General features: G+C 44.6%; 1 protein-coding gene across 1 annotated transcript in view; it reads left to right on the top strand.

The window, feature by feature from the left end:
* Positions 1-22,409, top strand: part of LOC119963790 — a 1,053,439-nt gene that overhangs the window by 603,246 nt on the left and 427,784 nt on the right. The window contains exons 82-84 of the mRNA XM_038793076.1: positions 4,715-4,854; positions 5,583-5,715; positions 15,105-15,244. Of these exons, the coding sequence (XP_038649004.1) occupies positions 4,715-4,854; positions 5,583-5,715; positions 15,105-15,244 (413 nt within the window). The remainder of the gene's footprint in view (positions 1-4,714; positions 4,855-5,582; positions 5,716-15,104; positions 15,245-22,409) is intronic.

Here is a 22,409-nt window from a genome sequence, read left to right as displayed (position 1 = left end):
CTAGGGAAATTACAAATGCACTAGTGATAATTTACCAAAATTCACTAGACTCTGGGGTGGTCCTGGCGGATTGGAAATTAGCAAACGCGACACCACTGTTTAAAAAAGGAGGTAGGCAGAGAGCGGGTAATTATAGGCCAGTTAGCTCAACTTCGGTCTTAGGGAAGATGCTGGGATCTATCATCGAAAAAGAAATAGCGAGATGTCTGGATGGAAATTGTCCCATTGGGCAGATGCAGCATGGGTTCAAAAAGGGCAGGTCGTGCCTTACTAATTTAGTGGAATTCTTTGAGGACGTTACTCGTGAGGTAGATAACGCAACGCTAATGGATGTGGTATATCTGGATTTCCAGAAAACCTTTGATGAGGTGCCACACAAAAGATTGCTGCATAAGGTAAAGATGCATGGCATTAAGGGTAAAGTAGGAGCAAGCGAAAAGTGCAGAGGATACCGGAAGTCTGCAGAGGGATTTGGATAGGTTAAGTGATTAGCTAGGGTCTGTCAGATGGAATACAATGTTAACAAATGTGAGGTTATCCATTTTGGTAGGAATAACAGTAAACGGGATTATTATTTAAATGATAATATATTAAAGCATGCTGATGTGGAGAGAGAACTGGGTGTGCCCGTGCATGAGTCGCTAAAAGTTGGTTTACAGGCGCAACAGGTGATTAAGAAGGCGAATGGAATTATAGAACATAGAACATAGAACATTGAACGATACAGCGCAGTACAGGCCCTTCGGCCCTCGATGTTGCACCGACATGGAAAAAAAAACTAAAGGCCATCTAACCTACACTATGCCCTTATCATCCATATGCTTATCCAATAAATTTTTAAATGCCCTCAATGTTGGCGAGTTCACTACTGTTGCAGGTAGGGCATTCCACGGCCTCACCACTCTTTGCGTAAAAAACCCACCTCTGACCTCTGTCCTATATCTATTACCCCTCAATTTAAGGCTATGTCCCCTCGTGCTAGCCACCTCCATCCGCGGGAGAAGGCTCTCGCTGTCCACCCTATCTAACCCTCTGATCATTTTGTATGCCTCTATTAAGTCACCTCTTAACCTTCTTCTCTCTAACGAAAACAACCTCAAGTCCATCAGCCTTTCCTCATAAGATTTTCCCTCCATACCAGGCAACATCCTGGTAAATGTCCTTCATTGCTAGAGGGATGGAGTTTAAGACTAGGGAGGTTATGCTGCAATTGTATAAGGTGTTAGTGAGGGCACAGCTGGAGTATTATGTTAAGTTTTGATCTCCTTACCTGAGAAAGGACGTACTGGTGCTGGAGGGTGTGCAGAGGAGATTCACTAGGTTAATCCCAGAGCTGAAGGGGTTGTATTACAAGGACAGGTTGAGGAGACTGGGACTGTAATCAATGGAACTTAGAAGGATGAGGCGGGATCTTATCTAAACATATAAAATTATGAAGGGAATAGATAGCATAGATGCGGCCAGATTATTTCCACAGGAGGGTGAAAGCAGAACGAGGGGGCATAGCCTCAAAATAAGGGGAAATAGATTGAGGGGTGAGTTTCGGAGGAACTTATCCACCCAAAGGGTTGTGCATCTACAGAATTCCTTAGGTTATAGGAAGTGGTCGAGCGAGGGCACCGTAGTTTATGAAAGTAGTTGAATCACTTGTCAAGAGGAAGAAGGAGGCCTATGTAAAGATGATACGTGAAGGTTCAGTTGGGGCACCCGAGAGTTATAAATTAGCAAGGAAGGGCCTAAAGGGAGAGCTGAGAAGAGGCAAGAGTGGACACGAGAAATCTTTAGCAGGGATGATCAAAGACAACCATGAAGCATCATATTGGTATGTCAGGAATAAAAGAATGACTAGGGTAAGAGGAGGGCCTGACAAGAGAAGTTGTGCGTGGAGTCCGAAGAGATATGAGAGGTGCTAAATGAATATTTTTCGTCAGTATTCGCACAAGAAAAAGACGATGTTGTTGAGAAGAATATTGAGATACAGGCAATTAGACGAAAAGAGGGCTTGAGGTTCATGAGGAGGAGGTGTTAGCAATTCTGGAAAGTGTGAAAATAGATAAGTCCCCTGGGCCAGATGGGATTTATCCTCGGATTCTCTCTGAAATAAGGGAAGAGTTGCTGAGCATTTGGCTTTGATCAAAACGTTATCTTTGTCAACAGGAATAGTGCCAGAAGACTGGAGGATAGCACATGTTGTCCCCATGTTCAAGAAGGGGAGTAGAGACAACCCTGGTAAAGATAGACCAGTGTGCCTTACTTCTGTTGTGGACAAAGTCTTGGAAAGGTTCATAAGAGATAGGATTTATAATCATCTGGAAAGGGATAATTTGATTAGCGATAGTCAACACCGTTTTGTGAAGGGTAGGTCGTGCCTCACAAACCTTATTGAATTCTTTGAGAAGGTGCCAAAACAGGTGGATGAGTGTAAAACAGTTGATGTGGTTTATATGGATTTCAGTAAACATTTGATATGGATCGCCATGGTAGGCTATTGCAGAAAATACGGACGCGTGGGATTCAGATGATTTAACAGTTTATATCAGAAATTGGCTAGCTGGAAGTAGACAAAGGGTGGTTGGTGATGGGAAATGTTCAGCCTGGAGTTCAGTTGTGAGTGGTGGACCACAAGGATCTGTTTTGGGGCCGCTGCTGTTTGCCATTTTTATAAATGAACTGGAGGAGGGCGTAGAAGGAAGGGTGAGAATATTTGCAGATGACACTGAAGTTGATGGACTTTTAGACAGTGCGGAACGATGTTACAAGTTACAGAGGAACAGTGATAAGCTGCAGAGCTGGGCTGACAGGTGGCAAATGGTGTTTAATGCAGAAAAGTGTGAGGTGATTCATTTTGGAAGGAATAACAGGAAGACAGAGTACTGGGCTAATGATAAGATTCTTGGTAGTGTGGATGAGCAGAGAGGTCTCGGTGCCCATGTACATTGATTCCTGAAAGTTGCCACCCAGGTTCATAGGGTTATGAAGAAGGCATGCCGTGTGTTAGCTTTTATTGGAAGAGAGATTGAGTTTTGGAGCCATGAGGTCATGTTGCAGCTGTACAAATCTCTGGTGCGGCCGCATTTGCAGTATTGCGTGCAGTTCTGGTCGCCACATTATTGGAAAGATGTGGAAGGATTGGAAAGGGTGCAGAGGTGATTTACCAGGATGTTGCCTGATATGGAGGGAAGATCTTATGAGGGAAAGCTGAGGGACTTGAGGCTGTTTTCGTTGGAGAGAAGAAGGTTATGAGGTAACTTAATTGAGGCATACAAGATGATCAGAGGATTAGGGTGGACAGTGAAAGCCTTTTTCCTTGGATGGTGACGTCCAGCATGAGGGGACATAGCTTCAAATTGAGTGGAGATAGATATAAGACAGATGTCAGAGGTAGGTTCTTTACTCAGGGAGCAGTAAAGGCGTGGAATACCTGTTGTATGTTAGGATTTGATGAAGTTTTGTTTAATTTACGGTTGCCAGTTGTTGTTGAGACATTGCTGAAACTCAGTAGAAATTCAAGTTAAAAACTTGTCAGGTGCAAATAAGAATTGTTTTATTGAAGTTCATTGGTTACAACTTGAAAATGATTTAAAAGGTAGTTTGTAGACAATTTGATTTTCTTCAAAGAATCACAGGAATTATCTTCTGAGACAATAGCCTGAACACAACTTCAAAAAACAGTTTAAATTATAGTATGATGAGATGACATAATGTCTTAATTGTTGCAGATAAGCAACAATTGGAAGTGGCGTTGCATTGTAAAGATGGACGGCTTGTTATCAAATCAAATGTGTTTTGAATATAGCTTAAACCAATTAGGATTATATTGGGGTGTGATCGGATCGCTTAAGACAGATATGAAAGAGTATATCCATGGATAATTTGGCCACCATTTTAGACAGAAAGAAAGAAAGAAAGAAAGAAAGAAAGTCAGAAAGACAGACAGAAAGACACAGAGAGAAAGAGACAGGAAAGAGACAAAGAGAACAAGACAGAGAGAGAGAGAGAAAGTAAAGGAAGAGAATTAGAAAAGAGTCTGTATTCCTATTTCATTTTCATACTTTGACTTCAGCCTTTGACTTTTAAAGTTGTGTTCAGGCTATTGTCTCAGAAGATAATTCCTGTGATTCTTTGAAGAAAATCAAATTGTCTACAAACTACCTTTTAAATCATTTTCAAGTTGTAACCAATGAACTTCAATAAAACAATTCTTATTTGCACCTGACAAGTTTTTAACTTGAATTTCTACTGAGTTTCAGCAATGTCTCAACAACAACTGGCAACCGTAAATTAAACAAAACTTCATCAAATCCTAAGATACAACACTTGGCGTATATTAAGTGTATTTAAAATACCTGACTTCTACAATACCCGACCTGCAACAGTAGTCAACTCGCCAATATTAAGGGCATTTAACTGGCAATTGGATGAACATATGGATGCTAAGGGAATACTGTCGATGGGCTTTAGCTTTGTGTCACAGGTCGGAGCATCATGGAGGGCCAAAGGGCTTGTACTCCGCTGTAATGTTCTATGTTCTGAAGTGCTGCGGGACATTTTACTGCATTAAAGGCACTATTATAAATGCAAGTTGCTGGTGATCAGTGCCAGGATCTCAAATCTTTGCTAAGATGGCCTCCCTTCCCTCACCAATTCTACTCTGTCAGATTCTGTTACCTTTCTGCTACATGTGTACATTTAAGGTCTCATTCTTCTCGCACAGCGGTTGTCCCAGCACCATCAAACCTACGCTTCTCGGACGTCAAGGGGTACAGTTTCCGATTGGACTGGGATCATGGATCGGAGGAGGCGGACCAGTACAGAATCAGCTGGGTTCCATCTGGGGGAGGGGACAAAAAAGAGGTGATGAAATCCATACTTTCTGCTTCTGTGTAGCGCCAGCTGATTTTTAAATTTGCCTTGCAGCATGCGAGTGTGAAGCAAAACCGCTGTCAGACAGATCTGTATATGTATGAAAATGTTCCTCCTTTCCAGGAACGATGTTTCATTGTATCCTAATCCTTTCCACACTTGCTAATGAGTTGCATTCTCTGTTGGTCGTGGGGGCATGATCACACTGAAAACAGCAGGTATTTTCCATTCCCAACAGGGACAGCCAAAGTCATGGGCAGGACTCGAAAATTTGGAGATCGGGCAAAACTCAATTGGGTGGGATGAGCTCTTTGAACCGCAACCTGCAGAAACATCAGCACATTCTTTCTGAATGGTATTACTGTACAAGAAGGTGACCAGAAAACTGCTTTCCGCACGTACCCTATGCTCTTTAGTATTGAGATGTTAGGCTCAGTTGCCCACTCAAAGAAGAGCATTTGGGCAATGAACAAAACCATCCAAATTAGTTTATTAACAATTTAATTTTCTGCACAAAGACTCCACATGACCACGAGGGAATGCCACTGGGAAAGGTGGCTGCAGCCAAGGGTTGGTAAAGGATTTTAAGGTCCTTGCGGCCCCCTGAGTGATATCAAATTCAAACATCCCCATTTAATTCAGGGAATCAGTTTGCAGAAAACAAATTGGTTTCATGCACTGAACGTATCTTGACCTTTGCTTTATGCCTATTCTTCCAGATGATTATAAATGGCAATGAGACAAGCCAAGTTTTAGATAACCTGGATCCTGACACCAAATATGATGTTTCCCTTACTGCCATCTACCCAGACAAGAAGGAAAGTGATGGCATCTTAGGCTCCCAGCGTACAGGTAAGTCTTCAATAGATAAAAATCTCTATTAGTCGTTTCAATTATCTTCAAATATTGAAAAGAGGACAAAGTGACATGGAAAGCACATGCTGCATATTGTGATGTGCAGCAGATCATAATGTCCTTCAGGATGGGGTGTGGGATTAGTATGTTCCCCTGGATTCTCTGCTTCTGCTATCGCAAAGTGTATCTATTGGCTTCATTGGCTAGCCTGCTTGTGTCCAATATTCCTGGGCCATACAGCACCTTCAGCCAGATAAAACTATAAAACCATAGAATTCCGACAGTGTAGAAGGTGGCTATTTGGCCTAGTGTGTCTGCACCGACTCTCTGAAAGAGCAACCGAAATAGGCCCACTCCCCTGCCCAATCCCTGAAACCCCCCCTAACCGGCACATCTGGGACTATTTAGCATGACCAATCCACCTAAAGTGCACATCTTTGGACTGTGGGAGGAATACGGAGGGCCTATAGGAAACCCACAAAGACACGGAGAGAACGTACAAGCGCCAGACAGACAATCCACCGAGGCAGGAATTGAACCCAGTTCTCTGGCGCTGTGAGGCAGCAGTGATAACCCAACCCCTGATTAATCTATGCCTCCCTCAACTTGCCTCCTCTTTTATTTATGGACCCGCTTCCTCAACCCCTTATCTATTCCTCACAGACATTTGATTGGATTCAACCCATTTCCCCACTACCTGGCCATAACCTGTCTATACAAAGGTAAATAACAATCATATTTGTATTTATCTAACATATTTTAACAGTCTCAAGTAACTTTACTGGATGACATCAGCAGATTGATAATCATTTCAGTTAAACTAGTGATATTTTTTTTCATAGAACTTGAAACAATATTGGCCCATCCCGTCTTGCTGAAGGTGAAAGGGGTGGCATGTGGCACAGTGGCTAGCACTGGGACTGCGGCACTGAGAAGACAGAGGGTGGTGATGGATGGAAAATTTTCAGACTGGAGACCAGTTACCAGCGGTGTACCACAGGGATCAGTGCTGGGTCCTCTGCTATTTGTGATTTTTTTCAATGACATTGATAGGATGCAGAGCTGTGCTGAAAAATGGCAGATGGAGTTTAACCCTGATAAGTGCGAGGTGATTCATTTGGGTCGAAAAAATTTGAATGCCCATTACAGGGTCAACAGCAGGGTTCTGAGGAATGTGGAGGAACAGAGAGATCTTGGGGTTCATGTCCACATATCTCTGAAGGTTGCCACTCAAGTGGATAGAGCTGTGAAGAAGGCTTATAGTGTGTTAGCGTTTATTAACGGAGGCTTGAGTTTAAGAGCCGCGGGGTTATGCTGCAACTATTCCTCACCCTGCTGAGACCACATTTGGAGCATTGTGTGCAGTTCTGGTCACCTCATTACAGGAAGGATGTGGAAGCATTGGAAAGGGTGCAAAGGAGATTCATAATGATTCTGCCTGGATTGCAGGATATGTCTTATGAGGAAAGGTTGAGGGATTTAGGGCTTTTCTCTTTGGAGTGGAGGAGGATGAGAGGCGACATAATAGAGGGTGAGAAAATGATGAGGGGGTTAGATACAGTGGATGTTCAGAGACGACTACGTTGGGTGGATGTAGCTGTTACAAGGGGGTTTAACTATAAGATTCAGGGTGGGAGATATAGGAGGCATGTCCGAGGTAGGTTCTTTACTCAGAGAGCGGTTAGGGTGTGGAATGGACTGCCTGCTGTGATAGTGGAGTCGGACACTTTGTGAACTTTTAAGTAGTTATTGGATAGAAACATGGAGCACACCAGAATGACATTGAGTGGGGTCGCTTAATCTTGCGTTCGGACAATGCTCGGCACAACATCGAGGGCCGAAGCCCCTGTTCTCTGCTGCACTGTTCTATGTTCCATGTTCCATGAGGAGCCGGGTTCGAATCCCAGCCCTGGGTTGCTGTGCGTGTGGAGTTTACACATTCTCCCCATGTCTGCGTGGGTTTCACCCCCACAACCCAAAGATGTGCACGTTAGGTGGATTGGCCATGCTAAATTCCCCCTGAATCGGAAAAAAACAGTAATCGGGTACTCTAGAAAAATTTTTACACAGTAAGTACGGTGACATGGAAAAGATAATCAACCGCAGTAAACCTGCCCGTATTTTATGGAATGTTACCTTATTGACTCGCAATATTCCTCAAACTTCATTATCCAGTGTAACACGTATTTTTTTTGATCTGTTTCTGCTGTTGAATTTAGTGACGCTTTGCAGTAACTTACTTCAATCCCTTTCCCCCACCCCCAATCCGTTACCCCTACATGTGAAGTTGCTCTGCTTTATATCAGTATCCAACATTTCAGTTTGCATCTCCTTTATTTAGCCTTGCTGTCTTGCTGATCTCTCTGTCCTTGATCAGCAGCATTATTCCAATAGAGCTTGACAAACACCGCCTCAACTTTCAATGAGGTGCTTTATAGCATCCTGGACTCAACACCGTGTTCAACAATTTTACATCATTATCCAGGCCCCATTTTGGTTCCTTTCCCTTTGCAAGTATTAATTTTAACCCTTTTTTCTCTTGTTTCTGCTTTGAGACAGCAGCTGCTCATTATTCTGTGATTCACGCCTCCTCTGGCCACATCTTGTCCCATTCCCCACATTGACAACGCTTTTGTCATTTAATTTCTCCTGCCTTACACTCTGTGACAGACCTTCCCACTTTTATTAATCACCTCCCATCTGCTAAAAACCTGTTGACTTTTTTTCTCCTTCTTCAGGTGTTGCCAGACCAGCTGGGCATTTTCAGCATTTTTTGTTTTTACATCACTTTTACCTTGTCTTTTGTGGGGGAAAAATGATTGGTTGAATTTTCATACCGTGCAACAGCAGCAATAAACCCTGTCAACCTTTCCCAAAGTTCAGTGGGACCCTCAACCTGGGATGATCGCACAGGCTGATTATGGGTGGGGATTTCAACATGGTTATTGATCAAGGCCTGGACCGGTCATGTTCGAGAACGGGCAAGGTGCCAGCAATGGCAAAGGAGCTGATAGGGTTCATGGAGCAGATGGGGGCGGGGGTGTGTGGATCCGTGGAGATTTAGGCAGCCGAGAGCTAGGGAATTTTCCTTTGGTTTTGATGGGATTGGATTTGTTTATTGTCACGTGTACCGAGGTAAAGTGAAAAGCATTTTTCTGCAAGCAGCTCAACAGATCATTCAGTACATGGGAAGAAAGGGAAATTAGACAAAATTCAAGAAAATACAAGAAAATAGATAATAGGGCAACACAGGATATAGAATGTAACTATATAAGCATTGGCACCAGATGAAGCATACAGGGGGTTGTGTTAATGAGGTCAGTCCATAAGAGGGTCATTTAGGAGTCTGGTGACGGTGGGGAAGAAGCTGTTTTTGAGTCTGTTCGTGCGTGTTCTCAGACTTCTGTATCTCCTGCCCGATGGAAGAAGTTGGAAAAGTGAGTAAGCCGGGTGGGAGGGGTCTTTGATTATGCTGCCCGCTTTCCCCCGGCAGCGGGAGGTGTAGATGGAGTCCATGGATGGGAGGCAGGTTCATGTGATGGACTGGGCAGTATTCACGATTCTTTGAAGTTCCTTGCGGTCCTGGACCGAGCAGTTGCCATACCAGGCTGTGATGCAGCCCGACAGGATGCTTTCTATGGTGCATCTGAAAAGGTTGGTTAGGGTTGGTTAGGGTTAATGTGGACATGCTGAATTTCCTTAGTTTCTTCTCCCACGTTCACAAGGTGTAATCCTGGATAGATTTCTTTGTTGTGGCCAGGGCCCTGTTGGCGAGGGTGGTGGATACGGGCTATTTGGCGATTACGATCTTGGGCCATGCTCCGCACTGGGTGGACCTGCAGGTCAGTATGGACAGTAAGCAGCGCCCACACTGGAATTGGATGTGGGGCTCTTGGTGGACACAGTGGTCTGCGAGAGATTGAGGAAGTGGATGCTGAACTACCTGCAGGTAAATGATACGGGGGAGGTCTCAGCAGCAGTGGTCTCGGAAGCGCTGAAGGCGGTGCTGAGAGGGGAGCTGATCTAGATCCAGACTTACAGTGACAGGACGGAGAGGGCAGAGACGGACCGACTGGTAAGAGAGACCCTACGAGTGGATAGGAAGTATGTGAAGGCTCCAGAGCCAGGGCTGTTGAGGGAACGCCGGAGGCTGCAGGCAGAATTTAGTTTGTTAACTACAGGAAAGGCAGAGGAGGAGCTCAGGAAGGTGAAGGGAGCGGAGTATGAGCACGGGAAAAGGGCCAGGAGGATGCTTGCTCAGCAGCTCAGAAAAAGGGAGGCAGCGAGGGAAATAGGGTAAGTGGTTGATGGGGATGGGAACTTAGTTGGGGACTCGGAGGGGGTGAGGAAGTCCTTCGGGACTTTTATAGTAGTCCTTGAGAAAAACCGAACTACTCCGAATCACTGAGTGGATGGTAAGGGTGGTGTAGCTCTGTTATTTAAGGACATCCGGGCAATAGTAAGGGATGGATTCAGTGCTATTGAGGACAAGGTTGAATCCATTTGGGTGGAAATTAGATATAGTAAGGTGAAAAAGTCACTGATAGGAATAGTCTATAGGCCAACAAATAGTAACAATATGGTGGGGCAGGCAATAAACAAAGAAACAACTGATGCATGTAGAAATGGTTTCGTCATCATAATGGGGGATTTTAATCGACATGTCGATTGGTTTAACCAGGTCGATAAAGGCATCCTGGAGGAGGAGTTTATAGAATGTATCCGTGATAGTTTCCTAGAACAGTATGTAATTGAACCTACAAGGGGACAAGCGGTCCTAGATCTGGTCCTGTATCATGAGACAGGATTGACTAATGATCTCATAGTTAGGGATCCTCTCAGAAGGAGCGATCCCAATATGGTGGAATTTAAAATACAGATGGAGGGTGAGAAGGTGAAATCAAACTGTTTGAGCACAAATTGTTTTCTGGTAAAACAAAGCAGGTTACAATGGAATGAGAGAAGAGCTAGCTAAGATAGACTGGGAGCAAAGGCTTTATGGTCAAACAGTTGAGGAACAGTGGAGAACCTTCCAAGCGATTATTCACAGTTTATGCCAACAAAAAGGAAGGACAGTAGAAAGAGGGAAAATCGACCATGGATATCTAAGGAAATAAGGAAGAGTATCAAATTGAAGGAAAAAGCATCCAAAGTGGCAAAGATCAGTGGGAGACTAGAGGACTGGGAAATCTTTAGGGGGCAACAGAAAGCTACTACAAAAGCTATAATGAAGAGTAGGATACATTATGAGATGGAACAGGCGCCGGAATGTGGGAACTAGGGGCTTTTCAGGTAAATATTGGTCCTGCAGAGGATGAGAAAGGTGATTTAATAATGGGAGTTGAGGAAATGGCTGAGGAACTTAACAGGTTTTTTGGCTCTGTCTTCACAGTGGAAGACACAAGTAACATGCCAGTGACTGATAGAACTGAGGCTATGACAGGCGAGGACATTGAGATGATTGTTATCATGAAGGAGATAGTTATGGGCAAGCCCATGGGGCTAAAGGTAGACAAGTCTCCTGGCCCTGATGGAATGCATCACAGAGCACTCAAAGAGATGGCTAGGGAAATTGCAAATGCACTAGTGATAATTTACCAAAATTCGCTGGACTTTGGGGTGGTCCCGGCGGATTGGAAATGAGCAAACGTGACACCACTGTTTAAAAAAGGAGGTAGGTAGATAGCGGGTAATTATAGGCCAGTTAGCTTAACTTCGGTAGTCGGGAAGATGCTGGAATCTATCATCAAGGAAGAAATAGCAAGACGTCTGGATGGAAATCGTCCCATTGGGCAGACGCAGCATGGGTTCATAAAGGGAAGGTTGTGCCTTACTAATTGAGTGGAGGTTTTTGAGAACCTTACCAGAGCAGTAGATAATGGGGAGCCAATGGATGTGGTATATCTGGATTTCCAGAAAACCTTTGACAAGGTGCCACACAAAAGGTTGCTGCACAGGATAAAGATGTATGGCATTCAGGGTAAAGTAGTAGCATGGATAGAGGATTGGTTAATTAATAGAAAACGAAGAGTGGGGATTAATGGGTGTTTTTCTGGTTGGCAATCAGTAGCTAGTGGTGTCTCTCAGGCATCAGTGCTGGGCCCGCAATTGTTCACAATATGCTTCAATGATTTGGAGTTGGGGACGAAAGGCAATATGTCCAAGTTTGCAGAAAACACTAAGGTGAGTGGTGCAGCAAAAAGTGCAGGGAATACTGGAAGACTGCAGAGGGATTTGGATGGGTTAAGTGAATGGACTAAGGTCTGGCAGATGGAATACAATGTTGACAAATGTGAGGTTATCCACTTTGGTAGGAATAACAGCACAGCATTATTAATTAAATGATAAAATATTAAAACATGCTGCTGTGCAGAGAGACCTGGGTGTGCTCATGCATGAGTCGCAAAATGTTGGTAGACAGGTACAACAGGTGATTAAGAAAGTGAATGGAATTTTGTCGTTCATTGCTCGAGAGATGGAGTTCAAGACTAGGGAGGTTTTGCTGCAATTGTATAAGGTTTCAGTGAGGCCACACCTGGAGCATTGTGTTCAGTTTCGGTTCCCTTACCTGAGAAAGGACAGACTGGAGGTTGTGCAAAGGAGATTTACGAGGTTAATCCCTGAGCTGAAGGGGTTGGATTACGAGGAGAAGTTGCGTAGTCTGGGTCTGTACATGTTGGAATTTATAAGGATGAGGGGGGGATCTTCTAGAAACATATAAAATTATGAAGGGAATAGATAGGATCGATGCCGGCAAGCTATTGCCACTGGCGGGTGGAAGCAGAACTAGGGGGAGTTTAGGAGGAACGTCTTCACCCAAAGGGTTGTGCATCTATGGAAGTCCTTGCTCAGTGAAGCAGTTGAGGCTCCTTCATTAAATGTTTTTTAGAGAAAGATGGATAGCTTTTTGAAGAATAAAGGGATACAGTGATTTGGTGTCCGGGCCGGAAAGTGGAGATTCGTCCACAAAAGATCAGCCATGATATCATTGAATGGTGGAGCAGGCTCGAGGGGCCATGGGGCCTATTCATGCTTCGAGTTCTTATGTTCTTATGTGCCTGTCAGGGAGGGAGGAAGTGGTCAAGCGAGGGAACCGTGGTTTACTAAAGTAGTTGAATCACTTGTCAAGAGGAAGAAGGAGGCTTATGTAAAGTTGAGATGTGAAGGTTCAGTTAGGATGCTCGAGGGTTACAGGTTAGCTAAGAAGGATCTAAAGAGACAGCTACGGAGAGCCAGGAGGGGACATGAGAAATCTTTTGCATGTAGGATCAAGGGTAACCCTAAAGCTTTATATGGGTATTTCAGGAGTAAAAGAATTACTAGGGTAAGAGGTGGGCATGTCAAGGGAAGTTGAGCGTGGAGTCCAAGGAGATAGGAGAGGTGCTGAATGAATATTTTCCATCAGTATTCCCACAGAAAAAAGACGATGTTGTTTAGGAGAATAATGAGGTACAGGCTACTACACTTAAAGGGCTCGAGGTTCACAAGGAGGAGGTGGTAGCAATTCTGGAAAGTATGAAAATAGGTAAGTCCCCTGAGCTTGATGGTATTTATCCTAGGATTCCCTGTGAATTAAGGGAAGTGATTGCTGAGCCTTTGGCTTTGATCTTTATATTATCTTTGCCTACAGGAATAGTGCCAGTAGGTTGGAGGACATCAAATGTTGTCCCCTTGTTCAAGAAGGGGAATAGAGACAACCCCGGTAACTATAGACCAGTGAGCCTTACTTCTGTTGTGGGCAATGTCTTGGAAAGGTTCAGAAGAGATAAGATTTATAATCATCTGGAAAGGAATAGTTTGATTAGTGGTAGTCAACACTGTTTTGTGAAGGGTAGGTCGTGGCTCACAAACCTTATTAATCGCTGGCTTTTAAAGCAGACCAAACAGGCCAGCAGCATGGTTCAATTCCTGTACCAGCATCCCCGGACAGGCGCCGAAATGTGGCAACTAGGGGCTTTTCACAGTAACTTAATTGAAGCCTACTCGTGACAATAAGTGATTTTCATTTTCATTGAGTTCTTTGAGAAGGTGACCAAACAGGTGGTTGAGGGTAGAGCAGCTCATTGGTGTACATGGATTTCAGTAAAGTGTTTCATAAGCTTCTCCATGGTCGGCTATTGCAGAAGATACGGAGACATTAGATTCAGGGTAATTTAGCAGTGTGGATCAGAAATTGGCTAGCTGGAAGAAGACAAAGTTGATAGGAAATGTTCAGCCGGAGTTCAGTTACTAGTGGTGTACCACAAAGAACTGTTTTGGGGCCACTGCTGTTTGTCATTTTTATAAATGGCCTGGAGGAGGGCGTAGCAGTATGGGTGAGTAAATCTGCAGATGACACTAAACTCGCTGGAGTTGTGGACAGTGCGGAACGATGTTGCAAGTTACAGAGGGACATAGATAAGCTGCAGAGCTGGCTGAGAGATGGCAAATAGAGTTTAACGCAGAAAAGTGTGAGGTGATTCATTTTGGAAGGAACAGGAAGACAGAGTACTGGGCTAATGGTAAGATTCTTAATAGTGTGGATGAGCAGAGAGATCTCGGTGTCCATGCACATAGGTCCCTGAAAGTTGCCACTCAGGTAGATAGCGCTATTAAGAATTTGCTATGTTAGCTTTTATTGGGAGGGAGATTGAGTTTCATGAGGTCGTGTTGCAGCTGTACAAAACTCTGGTGCGTCTGCATTTGGAGTAGTGCGTGCAGTAGTGCGTGCAGTTCTGGTTGCCGCATAATAGGAAGGATATGGAAACATTGGAAAAGGTGCAGAGGAGATTTACCAGGATGTTGCCTGGTCTGGAGGGAAGATCTTACGAGGGAAGGCTGAGGGACTTGAGGCTGTTTTCCTTAGAGAGAAGAAGTTTAAGAGCTGACTTAATTGAGGTACACAAGATAAGCAGAGTATTAGATATGGTGGAGAGAGAGAGCCTTTTTCCTCGGATGATAATGATTAGCACATGAAGACATAGCTTTAAATAGAGGGGAGATAGATGTGGGACAGACATCAGAGGTAGCTTCTTTACTCAGAGAATAGTGAGGGAGCGGAATGCCCTGCCTGCAACAGGAGTGGACTCACCAACATTAAGGGCATTTAAATGGTCATTGGATAAACATATGGATGATAAGAGAATAGTGTAGATGGGCTTGACAGTGGTTTCACAGGTCGGTGCAACATGGAGGGCCGAAGGGCCTGTCCTGTTCTATGTTCTATATTCTGAAGTGCCTCAGGACATTTTACTGCATTAAAGGCACTGTTATAAATGCAAGTTGTTGGCGATCATTACCAGTATCTCAAATCATTGCTCAGATGGCCTCTACTCATTTCTGCTCCGTCAGATTCTGTTACCTTTCTGCTACATGTGTACATTTAAGGTCTCATTCTTCTCACACAGCGGTTGTCGCACCACCATCAAACCTACGCTTATCGGACATCACGAGGAAAAGTTTCCGGATGGACTGGGATCATGGATCGGAGGAGGCGGACCAGTACAGAATCAGCTGGGTTCCATCTGGGGGAGGGGACAAAAAAGAGGTGATGAAATCCATGCTTTCTGCTTCTGTGTTGCTCCAGCTGATTTTTAAATTTGCCTTGCAGCATGCGAGTGTGAAGCAAAACCGCTGTCAGCCAGATCTGTATATGTATGAAAATGTTCCTCCTTTCCAGCAACGATGTTTCATTGTATCCTTGTAATCCTTTCCACACTTGCTAATGAGTTGCATTCTCTGTTGGTCGTGGGGGCATGATCACACTGAAAACAGCAGGTATTTTCCATTCCCAACAGGGACAGGCAAAGTCACGGGCAGGACTGGAACATTTGGAGATTGGCCAAAACTCAATTGGGTGGGATGAGCTCTTTGAACCGTAACCTGCAGAAACATCAGCACATTCTTTCTGAATGGCATTACTGTACTAGAAGGTGATCAGAAAACTGCTTTCCGCACGGACGATATGCTCTTTAGTATTGAGATGTTGGGCTCAGTTGCCCACTCAAAGAAGAGCATTTGCACAATTAACAAAACCGTCCAAATTAGTTTATTCCATCAATTTAATATTCTGCAGAAATACTCCACATGACCACGAGGGAATGCCACTGGGAAAGGTGGCTGCAGCCAAGGGTTGGTAAAGGATTTTAAGGTCCTTGTGGCCCCCTGAGTGATATCAAATTCAAACATCCCCATTTAATTAAGGGAATCAGTTTGCAGAAAACAAATTGGTTTCATGCACTGAACGTATCTTGACCTTCGCTTTATGCCTATTCTTCCAGATGATTATAAATGGCAACGAGACAAGCCACGTTTTAGATAACCTGGATCCTGACACCTTATATGATGTTTCCCTTACTGCCATCTACCCAGACAAGAAGGAAAGTGAAGACGTCTCAGCCTCCGAACGAACAAGTAAGTCTTTAGTATATAAAAATCTCCATTAGTCTTTTCTACCCCCTTACCAATTATCTTCAAATATTGAAAAGAGGACAAAGTGACATGGAAAGCACATGCTGCATATTGTGATGTGCAGCAGAGCACAATGTCCTTCAGGATGGGGTTTGGGATTAGTATGTTGCCCTGGATTCTCTGCTTCTGCTATCGCAAAGTGTATCTATTGGCTTCATTGGCTAGCCTGCTTGTGTCCAATATTCCTGGGCCATACTGCACCTTCAGCCAGATAAAACTCTAAAACCATAGAATTCATACAGTGTAGAAGGAGGCTATTTGGCCTTGTGTGTCTGCACCGACACTCTGAAACAGCAATCGATCTAGGCCCACTCCCCTACCCAATCCCTGAAACCCCCCCTAACCGGCACATCTGGGACTATTTAGCATGGCCAATCTACCTGAAGTGCACATCTTTGGACTGTGGGAGGAAATCGGAGGACCCAGAGGAAACCCACAAAGACACGGAGAGAACGTACAAGCGCCACACAGACAATCTACCGAGGCAGGAATTGAACCCAGTTCTCTGGTGCTGTGAGGCAGCAGTGATAACCCAACCCCTGATTAATCTATGCCTCCTTCAAATTGCCTCCTCTTTTATTGATGGACCTGCTTCCCCAACCCCTTATCTATTCCTCATAGAAAAATGATTGGCCTCACCCCATTTCCCCACTACCTGGGCGTAACTTGTCTATACAAAGGGAAATAACAATCATATTTGTATTTATCTAACATATTTTAACAGTCTCAAGTAACTTTACTGGATGACATCAGCAGATTGCTAATCATTTAAGTTAAACTGGCGATGTCTGTTTCTCAGAGAATTTGAAACAATATTGCCCCATCCCGTTTTGCTGAAGTTGAGAGGGGTGGCATGCGGCACAGTGGCTAGCACTGGGACTGCGGCACTGAGAAGACAGAGGGTGGTGATGGATGGCAAATTTTCAAACTGGAGACAAGTTACCAGCGGTGTACCACAGGGATCAGTACTGGGTTCTGCTATTTGTGATTTTTATCAATGACATTGATAGGATGCAGAGCTGGGCTGAAAAATGGCAGATGGAGTTTAACCCTGATAAGTGCGAGGTGATTCATTTTGGTGGAAAAAATTTGAATGCCCATTACAGGGTCAACAGCAGGGTTGTGAGGAATGTGGAGGAACAGAGAGAACTTGGAGTTCATGTCCAAATATCTCTGAAGGTTGCCACTCAAGTGGATAGAGCTGTGAAGAAGGCTGAGAGTGTGTTAGCGTTTATTAACGGGGGCTTGAGTTTAAGAGCCGCGGGGTTATGCTGCAACTATTCCTCACCCCGCTGAGACCACATTTGGAGCATTGTGTGCAGTTCTGGTCACCTCATTACAGGAAGGATGTGGAAGCATTGGAAAGGGTGCAAAGGAGATTTACCAAGATGCTGCCTGGATTGCAGGATAGGTCTTATGAGGAAAGGTTGAGGGAGTTACAGCTTCTCTCTTTGGAGCGGAGGAGAATGAGAGACGACATAATAGAGGTTGAGAAAATGATGAGGGTGTTAGATAGAGTGGACCTTCAGAGACTATTACCTTGGTTGAATGTAGCTGTTACAAGGGAGCATAACGATAAGATTCAGGGTGGGAGATATAGGAGGGATGTCCGAGGTAGGTTCTTTACTCAGAGAGCGGTTAGGGTGTGGAATGGACTGCCTGCTGTGATAGTGGAGTCAGACACTTTAGGAACTTTCAAGTAGTTATTGGATAGAAACATGGAGCACACCAGAATGACATGGAGTGGGATCGCTTAATCCTGGTTTCGGACAATGCTCGGAACAACATCGAGGGCCGAAGCCCCTGTTCTCTGCTGCACTGTTCTATGTTCCATGTTCCATGAGGAGCCGGTTTTGAATCCCAGCCCTGGGTTGCTGTCCGTGTGGAGTTTGCACATTCTCCCCATGTCTGCTTGGGTTTCACCCCCACAACCCAAAGATGTGCACGTTACGTGGATTGGCCACGCAAAATTCTCCTTCAATTGGAAAAAAACAGCAATTGGGTGCACGGAAATTTTTTTACAAAATAAGTAAGGTGACACGGAAAAGATAATCAACCGCAGTAAACCTGCCCGTATTTTATGGAATATTACCTTATTGACTCGCAATATTCCTCAAACTTTATTCTCCAGTGAAACACATATTTTTTTGATCTGTTTCTGATGTTGAGTTTAGTGACCCTTTGCAGTAACTTACTTCAATCCCTTTCCCCCACCCCCAATCCTTTACCCCGACATGTGAAGCCGCTCTGCTTTATGTCAGTATCCAACATTTCAGCTTGCATCTCCTTTATTTAGCCTTGCTGCCTTGCTGGTCTCTCTGTCCTTGATCAGCAGCATTATTTCAATAGCGCTTTGCCTCAAATTTCGATGAGGTGCTTTATAGCATCCTGGACTCAACACCGTGTTCAACAATTTTACATCATTATCCAGGCCCCATTTTGGTTCCTTTCCCTTTGCAAGTTTTGATTTTAACCCTTTTTTCTCTTGTTTCTGCTTTGAGACAGCAGCTGCTCATTATTCTGTGATTCACGCCTCCTCTGCCCACATCTTGTCCCATTCCCCACATTGACAACGCTTTTGTCATTTAATTTCTCCTGCCTTCCACCCTGTGACAGACCTTCCCACTTTTATTAATCACCTCCCATCTGCTAAAAACCTGTTGACTTTTTTTCTCCTTCTTCAGGTGTTGCCAGACCAGCTGGGCATTTTCCGCATTTTTTGTTTTTACATCACTTTTACCTTGTCTTTTGTGGGGGAAAAATGTTTTGTTGTATTTTCATACCGTGCAACAGCAGCAATAAACCCTGTCAACCTTTCCCAAAGTTCAGTGGGACCCTCAACCTGGGATGATCGCACAGGCTGATTATGGGTGGGGATTTCAACACGGTTATTGATCAAGGCCTGGACCGGTCATGTTCGAGAACGGGCAAGGTGCCAGCAATGGCAAAGGAGCCGAAATGGATCATGGAGCAGATTGAGTGGGAGGGAGGGGGGGGGGGGTTGTGGAACCATGGAGATTTAGGCAGCCGAGAGCCAGGAAATTTTCTTTCTTCTCCCACATTCAGAAGGTGTATTCCCGGATAGATTTCTTTGTTATGGACAGGGCTCTGTTGTAGGCAGGGCCCTGTTAGACATAGAACAATAGAACAATACAGCACAGAGCAGGCCCTTCGGCCCTCAATGTTGTGCCGAGCAATGATCACCCTACTCAAACCCACGTATCCACCCTATACCTGTAACCCAACAACCCCCCCCCTTAACCTTACTTTTTAGGACACTAAGGGCAATTTAGCCTGGCCAATCCACCTAACCCGCACATCTTTGGACTGAGGGAGGAAACCGGAGCACCCGGAGGAAACCCACGCAGACACGGGGAGAACGTGCAGACTCCGCACAGACAGTGATCCAGCCGGGAATCGAACCTGGGACAGTGAAGCTGTGAAGCATTTATGCTATCCACCATGCTACCGTGCTGCCCGTGCTGTTGGCGAGGGTGGTGGATACGGGCTATTCGGCAATTACGATATTGGACCATGCTACGTACTGGGTGGACCTGCAGGTCAGTATGGACAGTAAGCAGCGGCCACAATAGAGATTGGATGTGTGGCTGTTGGCGGACGAAGTGGTCTGCGAGAGATTGAGGAAGTGGATGCTGAACTACCTGCAGGTAAACGATACGGGGGAGGTCTCAGCAGCGGTGGTCTGGGAAGTGCTGAAGGCGGTGGTGAGAGGGGAGCTGATCTAGATCCGGACTCACAATGACAGGACGGTAAGGCAGAGAAGGACCGACTGGTAAGAGAGACCCTACGAGTGGATAGGAAGTGTGTGAAGGCTCCAGAGCCAGGGCTGTTGAGGGAACGCCGGAGGCTGCAGGCAGAATTTAGATTGTTAACTACAGGAAAGGAAGTGGAGGAACTCAGGAAGGTGAAGGAAGCGGTGTACGAGCATGGGGAAAATGCAGTAGGTAGATTGCACAGCAGCTCAGACAAAGGGAGGCAGCGAGGGAAATAGGGAAAGTGGTTGATGGGGATGGGAACTTAATTGGGGACTTGGGGGGTGAGCAAGACCTTCGGGACTTTTATAGTAGTCCTTGATAAATATCAAACTTATCGGAAGGACTGAGTGGATGGTAAGGGTGGTGTAGCTCTGTTATTTAAGGATGACATCTGGGAAATAGTAAGGGATGACATCCGTGCTATGGAGGACAAGGTTGAATCCATTTGGGTGGAAATTTGGAATAGTAAGGTGAAAAAGGCACTGATAGGAGTAGTCGAGAGGCCACCAAATAGTAACAATATGGTGGGGCAGGCAATAAACAAAGAAATAACTGATGCATGTAGAAATGGTGCTGTCGTTATCATGGGGGATTTTAATCTACATGTCGATTGGGTTAACCAGGTCGGTCAAGGCAGCCTGGAGAATCTATCCTTGATGGTTTCCTGGAACAGTATGTAACAGAACCTCCAAGGGAACAAGCGGCCCTAGATCTGGTCCTGTGTAATGAGACAGGATTGATTAATGATCTCAGAGTTAGGGATCCTCTCGGAAGGAGCAATCACAATATGGTGCAATTTAAAATACAGATGGAGGGTGAGAAGGTGAAATCAAACAGTAGTGTTTTGTGCTCAAACAAAGCAGATTCCAATGGGATGAGAGAAGAACTAGCTAAAGTAGACTGGGAGCAAATACTTTATGGTGAAACAGTTGAGGAACAGTGGAGAACCTTCCAAGCGATTTTTCACAGTTTATACCAACAAAAAGGAAGGACAGTAGAAAGAGGGAAAATCCACAGTTGATATCTAAGGAAATAAGGAAGAGTATCAAATTGAAGGAAAAGGCATCCAAAGTGGCAAAGATTAGTGGGAGACTAGAGGACTGGGAATCTTTAAGGGGCAGCAGAAAGCTAAGCTACTAAAAAAGCTATAAAGAGAGAGATAGATTATGAGAGTGAACAGGCGCCGGAATGTGGCAACTAGGGGCTTTTCAGGTAAATATCTGTCCTGTAGAGGATGAGAAAGGTGATTTAATAATGGGAGTTGAGGAAATGGCTGAGGAACTGAACAGGTTTTTTGGCTCTGTCTTCACAGTGGAAGACACAAGTAACATGCCAGTAACTGATAGAAATGAAGCTATGACAGGTGAGGACATTGAGATGATTGTTATCACGAAGGAGATAGTGGTGGGCAAGCCTACAGGGCTAAAGGTAGACAAGTCTCCTGGCCCTGATGGAATGCATCCCAGAGTGCTACAAGTGATGGCTCGGGAAATTGCAAATGCACAATGATAATTTACCAAAATTCACTAGACTCTGGGATGGTCCCGGCTGATTGGAAATTAGCAAACGTGACACCACTGTTTAAAAAAGGAGGTAGGAAGAGAGCGGGTAATTATAGGCCAGTTAGCTTAACTTCGGTAGTAGGGAAGATGCTGGAATCTATCATCAAAGAAGAAATAGCGAGATGTCTGCATGGAAATTGTCTCATTGGGCAGATGCAGCATGGGTTCATAAAGGGCAAGGTCGTGCCTTACTAATTGACTGGAATTTTTTGACGACCTCACCAGAGCGGTAGATAATGGGGAGCCAATGGATGTGGTATATCTGGATTTCCAGAAAACCTTTGGCAAGATGCCACACAAAAGGTTGCTGCACAGGATAAAGATGCATGGCATTAAGGGTAAAGTAGTAGCATGGATAGAGGATTGGTTAATTAATAGAAAGCAAAGATTGGGGATTAATGGGTGTTTTTCTGGTTGGCAATCAGTAGCGAGTGGTGTCTCTCAGGGATCAGTGCTGGGACCACAATTGTTCACAATTTGCTTCAATGATTTGGAGTTGGGGACGAAGGGCAATATGTCCAGGTTTGCAGACGACACTAAGATGAGTGGCAAAGCAAAAAGTGCAGAGGATACCGGAAGTCTGCAGAGGGATTTGGATAGGTTAAGTGAATGGACTAGGGTATGGCAGATGGAATACAATGTTGACAAATGTGAGGTTATCCACTTTGGTAGGAATAACAGCAAACAGGATTATTAATAAAATGACAAAATATTAAAACATGCCGCTGTGCAGAGACCTGGGTGTGCTCGTGCATGAGTCGCAAACTGTTGCTTTACAGTTAAAACAGGTGATTAAGAAAGAGAATGGAATTTTGTCATTCATTGCTCGAGAAATGGAGTTCAAGACTAGGGAGGTTATGCTGCAATTGTGTAAGGTTTCAGTGAGGCCACATCTGGAGTATTG

Source organism: Scyliorhinus canicula, chromosome 3 (assembly GCF_902713615.1).
Source record: "Scyliorhinus canicula chromosome 3, sScyCan1.1, whole genome shotgun sequence".
In the NCBI taxonomy this organism is placed as follows: Eukaryota; Metazoa; Chordata; class Chondrichthyes; order Carcharhiniformes; family Scyliorhinidae; genus Scyliorhinus; species Scyliorhinus canicula.
This window is presented reverse-complemented; position numbering and strand designations above follow the sequence as displayed.